Source organism: Solanum lycopersicum, chromosome 10 (genome assembly GCF_036512215.1).
Source record: "Solanum lycopersicum chromosome 10, SLM_r2.1".
NCBI lineage: Eukaryota > Viridiplantae > Streptophyta > Magnoliopsida > Solanales > Solanaceae > Solanum > Solanum lycopersicum.
In genome coordinates, this window is record NC_090809.1 from 52777748 (window position 1) to 52786827 (window position 9080).

Here is a 9080-nt window from a genome sequence, read left to right on the forward strand (position 1 = left end):
CAATGGATTTTCAATAAAGGTTCTTTCTCAATTTTATTTCTCAAACCAAAAGGAAGTTTACAACTCTTTCTCAACTGACAACTAGAACAAACAGTAGGCATTTTATTCCAACTACTAACATTGATGCAACTATTTCTATTTAAAAACTTTCAAGACTTCAAAATTGGATGTCCTAACCTAGTATGTCTTATGTTGTCTAACGTGTTCCAATCGTGTGCAGCAGTTAAAGCACAAAGATTGTTATCTTCCAAAGCATAGAGTCATTCCTTTTAGTTCCCTTGGCCAGCAGTGTCCTTGTCTTCTTGTCCTTTACAACAAAGTTAGTTTCATTAAATTCAAGAGTGCAACAATTATTCTTTGCAAGCTTACTAACTGAGAGTAAATTCTTATTAATCTTAGGGACTACAAGAACTTCCTTTAATATTAGACCGGATCTGGATGTGTTCCAAACATGTGTTATGTCTAACTTTGATCCATTACCAATAATAATTTTATCTACTCCATTAATGTGTTTAAGGTCAGGTAGGATATCTGAGTTATATGTCATATGACTACTTGCTCCTCAGTCCACATACAAGGTGTCATCAGTGTTTTGAAGATTAGTAGCATTCAATACATGTGGTAGCTCATCTTCATCTTGGTAAGAGTAACACCACCGATAAAAACACTTAAGAATAGTATGTTTATTCCTACCACAAATTTGACACGCATCAGAATTATTCCTCTCACAACATCCACCTGAAGAACTGAATAGAGGACCAAGTCCATTTCTGTTGTTATAAGAACATGTTCCTTGTCCAGCAGACCTTTAGCCTGTTCCTCTGGAATTAAAGTTATTATTTCCTCTTCTTTGAGAGTAATTTCCTATTCCCCTACCTTTTTGGGCAGAAAATGACATGTTATGATTTTGTTGAGCCACTTCTTCTTCATCCTCCCACATATCAAAACCCCTGAGAGCATTAATAAATTGATTAAAAGTGCGATACGGCATTTTACCTAACATGACAGTTTTGAAGTTCTTGTATGTAAGACCTAGACATCGAGAAAAATTAATCACTTTTTTATCCTCATCTATAGGCTTGTGAATGGATGCATGGCCATCACAAATACCTTTGAATCCCTTAATGTATTCATCAATTTATTTTGTTCCTAGCTTCACACTTTGCAGTTGTTGATTGAGATGAAACTCATTATATTTTGTTGCTTGAAGATATGCTTCTTCCAAGCATTCCCACATCTCCTTGGCAGTTGAGCAGCCTACGATTATGTACATGCTTTCTTCTGTCAAGGTGCCTGATATCCAACTCCTTAGTAACACATACTTCTCCTCACAGTCATCAACAATGTTGTTGTCTTCTCCACCCTTCTCGCCTGCTACAGTTTTCTCAGTAGTCTGTCCAGAGGAACAGGTCTCTTTACGTGATTTTGTGATGAGATATGTTAATCTTATCACTTGAATCAACTGAGTCATTTGCATCCTGCATCGAAGATAATTCACCGTCTTATGTTTAATGGAGCAGGACGAAATAAGGTGATGAAGTGAAGAGGTCGAAAAAATGTTGGTAGAAAGGTCCATTGTGGTTTGATAATTTTGTTGTTTTTTGGTTAGATATAATACGTTAAAGAGAGGAAAGGTTTTACTGATCTGATACCATGTAGAAATCTCACAGATATATGAAGAATCAAGGATTGTATTGATGATTGAATGATTGAGTTACATACTCCTTATATAGGAGAAGAGTTCTATACTAGCTACACTAGGAATTATAATACAACACAAATATATTATGTACACCTTATCCTAGTCGACAACATCATCTTTATTCGTACAAAGTATAGACTTGTACATAAATTAGGATTGAGTAGTCTAGTCCTAACTCTAACTCTAACTCGTCAAACAACTTCATCGAACCTGTTCCTTTGACCTGTTCCATCAGCTTCCTTCAACAGGAAAAAACTCTAAGTTAGGGAGGACGGTCATAAATTGTACGGGGTTAGGATTTGGTTATAATACGAAGTAATTAATAGGCCATTTTGATTAACCATTACATTTATTTATTATTTTAGACTAAGAAAAAGTCAAGCCACTTTGAAAGGGGAAAGCTTGGATTCTTTAGAGTTTTCAGGAGTTTGATTCGAGATGGGTGATTGTTGTATGTTTTCGATTTTTGTATGTGTGGATGTTTACTACTTTGAAGTATCATTTGTGGAATGCATGTTAAGAGGAATACATAGGGAGACATATGTGACATTATGTTGATAATCTAATGCAATGGACGTGTTATTATGACTTGTGGTTTTTCAAGTGGTATTGTTCATTGTGTATGATTGTTGGTTGGCTTGTATATCAGTCTGATATGATACCAACACTGGTTAGCTTGAGTATATATACGACACAGGTACACTAACTATGGATGACTCAGGTACCACACTAGTACACTAAGAGATTGGGTATGAGTTTCACGAGAGATATATGTGATCATGTGGGACATGCATCGATATCTAGGTATTCGTTGTTTCATGATTTGTGACTAGGAGTCTATATGAATTTATAATTGTTGATATATGTATTTTTTTTCTTATTGCTTTGTGGCAAATTGCTTACATTCATATATTGGACCGGTCATGTGGTCTTATCAATACATAGTGGGTTGTGTATTCATACTGCACCAGTTCTTTTCTTGTTGAGTAGATGACATCTCCCGGCGGCTGATCCTAGCCCTCAATTAAGGGACTCTCACTACATCAAAATTAATCTTTAGCGGCAATCAATTAGCAATTGCCGCTAAATATATATTTTTTTGTGGCAATTAACACTCTTTCTATGCGACATTGGATCTAATGACACTTAACTAATGCCGATAAAGACTTGAACACTCTTTATTCATGTGTCTATTTATTGCCGCTAAAAGATCTTAACTTCGAATCCATTGGTGAGCTACTCTTCCAGGCTGACATGATTTCTTCTACATTCTCTTGTCCATCTTTTTGGACACAGACATGAAACTATTAGATTATGTTTTAAAGCTTTCAAGGTTGCATCCCTTTTAATTTAGACATTGAACTTTTGGTACTGTAGCTTTCAGTTCTTAGGAGTGTTTATTTTCACATAAATGTTTTGGCTATTGATGATTGAGTTTATGGGAACTCAATCCTTAATTGTTTAGAAACTATTTTACTACTTTATATGATGAACTTGTTTAAATAGAGTAATGGGTTTAGTTTGGGTTAGTTGTTGGTTCTCCCACCAGGTGAACTAGGGTGGGTGCCACTCACGATGATTTTAATCGTGACAAAATTATATCAGAGCTCTAAATTCGTCGATCTTGTTGTACCAATCGAGTTTAGTAGTGGTAAGTCACCAAATCTATGCATCTTCTCCTTCTTCAACAGAGAAAGTGTTTTGTCTAATTCTCTTCATTAAACTCACATAACAAAAAACATTCAAATCGTGGGGTATTAACTTCGTTTCCTAGAGAATCAAAGTTCAACATGGGACAATTATTTTAGTGGTGAGTTACGTTCAACAATTTCGTTGCATCAAACACAATTCTTTGTTCTCGCTCCGCCTCTCTTTCTTAGAGTACCAAGTTATTGAAAAGTCTAACCATAGGAAATTTTCCATAAACGGTTCGACTGCATTGATAATGTACGAAATATTTACACATATGCAACTTCAATCCTTTAATTTATAGCCCAGGGCCAAACTTTTCTAGTCTAGACCCCTATTAGTCCATTCCATTCAAATCATGTACAATTTGTGATCAATGACATGTTTCTTTTACACCAAAATATTGTGAATCCTAACCATCCATCCATCGTTCATTTTATCCTGCAGCTTCTTGTTTTTCAGATAATCACAAGAGCAGAGAAAACTCTAGTTTCCTGATTTGCATCTTCTTGATCTCTAGATGATTCACCCATCAAGACGAACCTATTTTTAATCTTTGGATGTCTCACATTCCATTAAAAATAGACTCAGAATATCCCCAAGAACTTCTTCTTCCTCCTCTTCTTCTCGATGTATTCTAGAAGTTCCGCTTGACGTGTCAGAGCTAGCTCAAGAGACTGCAATTAAAACAATAAAATGCAGATTATATTATATCGTAAACCTGAAATCTCTGATATTTTGTCTAGCTTTGAAAGGATACTAACTAATACCTTATGTGTAGCTGAAAGCTCTTGCTCCAAAGTATCGATGCGTTTCATGGCGTTGTTAAGTAATTCCTCTTTCTCAGGAGGTAAGGAAGCAGGTTTGTTTGTAAGAGTAATGGCTTTCTCCTCGAGTTCTTCCATGCGTTTAATCATGCTGAAGTATTCACTTGAAGATATAGTAGGGTCACTTAATTGATAGCTATGAGCCTGTAGGGTGGCATCAGCTAGCTTCCTTGGCATGTTTCGAGTCATCCTGACTAATGTCACAATGCCCATCACAAGGGTCATAACTCCGGTAAATAGATGGTTTCTAAATCCTTCGGGTGACTTAGAAGCATCGTGGATTGGGAAGAAATCTCTACCTGCAAGGGAAGATGGGATAGAAGTTACTAAAACAGGAAACAAGTAGGATAAAAGCATTAGATACGCGCAATTGGTTATTTTAAGACACCAGAACACACTACAACAAAAGAGACATTTAGTGACAATGTATTTTCCTCTGAGTTACATACAGAGTTGCTATAGCCTTTAGTAACATTCATCTGGTTATGAATATCCATATTTATTATTGCGCTAATAATTGCCACAAAATTCTTTAATTGTTGTAGGGACGTCTGCTACATAATTGGAGAAGAACTTGTACCGTTAGCTTTCTTCCAAGTTACATCAACTGCCTTGTCCACTATAGGCATATAGTCTTCAGGATCATACGCTCTAGAGTAGTTTTTGTTCATGTCAGCCTACAATACAGTTCCATTTTATTCTATTTGAAGTTAATAAACAAAAGAAAGAAAATATGATAAGTACAAATATGGTTAACACGTTGAGAAAATTGGACACGAAGTCACTTACTTCCTCGTGGAGAGGGGAGAGTTGAGTATGAGCCACATAAATATTTGCATCCTCTGAGATTGTTTTCTCATCAATTGTTGAGATGAAATTTCTATTTGAACATTTATGTTCACCGTTATGAACCATCTGGTATAAAATTAATCACACATTTTAGGCATGTAACCGGAATTGTTGCCTTAATGTTAATTTTCTGATGTTGAAATCTACCTTCATTATTTCAGGATCATTCCACGGACCTTTGTCAGAAAGCATGCATCCTCCCTTGTCCGCACAAGTGCATGTACCACCTAAGAATTCTGGTAGCTCGCTGGTATAAGGCGATGATATAAACTGCATTAGGGTCTATGCAAGAAGGCTACTTTGCAATGCACAATTCAGTCAAAACAAATAGGATTACTCAAGAATGTTTCGCGTATTCTATGCCAAATGAGCTAATACACACGCGCATCTTAGAAACATATAGCTTGAGTTATGCCAGAAGCTAAAGAAACTAGAAAAAATACTTAACTCTACATATATTTACCTGGCATCGATTACTTCAAGCAACTTGCTTTGGTATTTGTTACTAAGAACCTAAAAGAAAGAGCCATGAATTGGTTATTCTTATGAGAGTGAGACAGAATGAATGCATCTAGAAAGAAAGATGTTATGTGCGTGTACATGAATCTTTGCCGTAGTCTTGGGGTCTAGGAATGACTTGACAGAGTTCCATAAGAGTCTGAATCCAGAACCAGCATTGATGATATACATGCGGCACAAGCTCTAAACGATGATAAAAGAAAATAGTCAAGTAAGCAAAGAAACTCAACAACTCATCAAGATAAGAACATCAAACAAGACTAGAGATATAGCAATGTCTTAAGCTAGTCGTACCTCTGGATAATTGTTACCATCAATATTTTGGAGGCATTGAATGAGCTCCCTTGCTGATTTATTGAAGTTCTTCAGTCCCTACACCATAAATCATATAGTTTAATTACTGATTAACATAAGATCGCAAAAGAGTAAGCATAAATTCCTTCCTTCTAAGGCTTTCACTCGATTTAATAATTTTGGAATTACCAACATACCACTCCTTGGACATCTAGAATAGTTGTGCTTGTATCAATGTGCCTTTTGGACGCAATGGAGCAGGCAGGCATCTTGTCATTGAGGGTCCTCTCGAACTCCTGCACGTGGTACTTGAGATAACGATCCATTGTTGTAACTTGTAAAAGCTTGACAGAATCTACTTGACCAATTCTTTCAATATAAACTGGTCTTCCCTCCTTGTCAACTCCGTGATGACCTTGTGGATAATACTTAAGAACTTCTTCCTTTTCCTTGAACTCGAAGTCCTAATAGAAATGTACAACAACACATTACCTCAAATTTCTCGGATTATGATTTCTACACTAACATTTTAAAAAAGTTTACCTCCATGATAGTGTCCGCACCAAATTCACTCCTCCACTTGATCATATCAGACCACATCTGCTTAGATTTATCAATATCGAATTTTCTAGCCTTCAAGAATCTGCTTCATCATTAAGACTAAATATTAGACAAGATCCAAATCTTTTGATAAGATATATACTTGTCATCAAAAACATATAATTACCTTAACAGTTTATGATAATCATCATGTTTTCCGGGAAGTAATTCGTCTAAGATAAGCGCTTGTCGGAATGCATCAACTGCCTTTATTTCCTCTGCATCATGTTCATCCTCAAAAATAACAGACATAACTCTGCTGTTCCTTCTGCCCTTTTTTGTAAAAGAATGTCTAAATTTGGTAGAGGCATTCACTGCCTTCTTCTTGAGAGACCCAAGCCTTGTTTTTCTCTCATGCTCATGGTTTTCCATGTCAATCTTTTCTAGACCTATAAAACAAGAACAATTCAATTGTTGTATCGACGCAAACTTTAAAAATACGACATATGAGCCTAACACAACTCTAAAAGCTAGCTCACGAGGATAGGATTACCCAAGTCCATGTAACCAAACCGTCTATTCATTCCCCAACCAGAACCAATGTGGAACTTGAACCCACTCTATAACACCCTTCACACACAGGCTAACTGGAGAATAGACTAGGGTCCAAATGGGAATTAATATAACCCTGATATCATGTAAAGATATAACATATTGGTCTTAATCAACCCACAAAACTAGCTCATGAGGGGAGAATTGTCCAAATTCATATAAGAAAACTGTCAGTCTATTTCCCCACAAATGTGGGACTTTAATCCACTTTAACACATGTTTATACCCAGACCTAACTAAATCATGGATCAAGAGTCCAAATGGGGATTAACCTGACACTAACATCATGTAAAGGTATGACCCTTGGACCTAACTCAACCCTAAAAGCTAGCTCACGAGAAGAAGATTGCCAATGTTCATATAAGCAAACCATCAATCCATTCACCAACCAATATGAAACTTTAACCCACTTCAACACCCCATCAAACCCAGGCCTAACTAAAGCATAGGCCGAGAGTCCAAACGAGGAACATTGATATCATGTAAAGATATGACATCTAGACCTAACTCAATGCGAAAAGCTAGCTGATGACGAAAAGATTGACAGAGTCCATATAAGCAAACCGTTAATCCGTTCCCCAACCACCAATATGGAACTTTAATCCATTCGATCACAAACTAATTAGTCCAATAACCTAACTTGCTATGGAAATAAAGCAAATTCAAATATCTTGTCAACAACAACAAAAGAAGAAATTGTAAATGAAGATTGAAGACATACTTGATCTGAATGGTTGGTCTAGAGGTCCTGACATATTGCCACTCATGATTGTAGCTGTGAATAATATATATAGATACCGTAAAAATATATACAATTTGGTATACTACTCTGTTGTATGCCTACATTTTAGAAACAAAATTGAAATCAGATCATAAGAACCATTATAGAAGACATAACAGTATATATGTAAACATTTAAGGGCATAAACCACCAACAACAATGAAATTTTAGGTGATAGAAATCCCAAAGTATGCCAAGTTCAAATAAAAAGAATGAATATTCATACCCCTAAAAAGAACACATAAAAAGGGGGTATTTATTTAAAGATAAATGAAAATATAACATAAAGGGGTCGTTTGTTTTAAAGACGTGGTGGATTAGTTATGTTTAGATTATATAATCACATTAGTTATCTTGGATACCTTTCTTATTTGATTGTTTGATTTAATGTATTAAAAAAACATGCATAACATAATTTTTAAGAAGCTCATTATTTATAAAAATATCATTCACCTTATTTAGCAGAAAAAAGGATGCGAGGGAGCGGAGGGATCCTAGATTAATATTTTGTCATTTTTATTGTTTAGTCTTGAGATAACTGATCTCATGGTACAAGTCATAAATCTTGGTTTAAACTTATCATGTAACATGATTAGTAACGAACCTAAATTTTTATTTCAAAACTATCTATTAACCCGCAACCAACAAAATCACTTGTTACAAATAAGATCTTGGTGTTGCATCGAAAGAGATAAATGTTGACTAGTTTGGCTAATTTTAAACTTGGTAAATATTTATCCATCATATCAAACGATCCCTAAATTCTTGGGCACGAAATTATTGATAATTAAAATAAAACAAAAGAAGGGTAATTATATGAATGAAAAATGGATTTTTGGAGAAATGGAAATGGAGAAGACTAATGAGAGATTTATTACCAGTGGCAAAAAAAAATAGATAGGACATTGAGAAAGAAAGAAAAGGGTCTCTTAAATCATCAAATATTTCCTAAAGAATTGGGATACCAATAATTCAATGAATGGGGAAGCGATTATTATTCTCTAATATACATTTAGAATACATAAAATTCAACTATAGCCCTACATTTATATATCTTTTAGAGATAGAGATTAATTGTTGCGGAAGGCAGTCCCTCCATATATTCTAATAACAATATTTATTTATTTGACAGGTTTAAAATTACAACATTCAAAAATCTATCTTCTTTACTTTTTAAACTCAATGTTAAAACAAAGAAAGTATTAATTCTCTAATTACATCATTGTTAAATTTTGAAATAAATACAAAAGTATATACAACAATAACC

General features: G+C 35.0%; 1 protein-coding gene across 2 annotated transcripts; it reads right to left on the reverse strand.

Moving 5' to 3' along the window:
* Positions 1-3617: 3617 nt before the first annotated feature.
* On the reverse strand, positions 3618-8757 carry LOC101262154 (phosphatidylinositol/phosphatidylcholine transfer protein SFH3). Of its 2 annotated transcripts, none has more exons than XM_019215869.3 (13): positions 8692-8757; positions 7754-7872; positions 6608-6869; positions 6424-6523; positions 6078-6344; positions 5881-5958; positions 5668-5769; positions 5531-5580; positions 5215-5314; positions 5008-5133; positions 4799-4895; positions 4162-4517; positions 3618-4068 (listed from the first exon to the last, which is right to left on the reverse strand). In XM_019215869.3, exons 2-13 carry the CDS (start codon positions 7797-7799, stop codon positions 3979-3981), a joined length of 1674 nt encoding a protein of 557 aa, XP_019071414.1. In that variant the 5' UTR covers positions 7800-7872; positions 8692-8757; the 3' UTR covers positions 3618-3978. The 2 variants fall into 2 exon arrangements, with proteins under 2 accessions (XP_019071414.1, XP_019071413.1); XM_019215868.2 differs by lacking the exon at positions 8692-8757 and adding an exon at positions 8630-8650.
* Between the last annotated feature and the right edge of the window lie 323 nt (positions 8758-9080).

Bases quoted from the DNA above. Each gene is read 5' to 3' on its own strand.
- LOC101262154 (XM_019215869.3), bottom strand. From the start codon at position 7,799: ATGAGTGGCAATATGTCAGGACCTCTAGACCAACCATTCAGATCAA. The intron at 5,134-5,214 runs GTAGATTTCAAC...ATTTTATACCAG, and splicing joins ATGATCCTGAAATAATGAAG to ATGGTTCATAACGGTGAACA. The intron at 4,896-5,007 runs GTAAGTGACTTC...ACTGTATTGTAG, and splicing joins TCTCCCCTCTCCACGAGGAA to GCTGACATGAACAAAAACTA.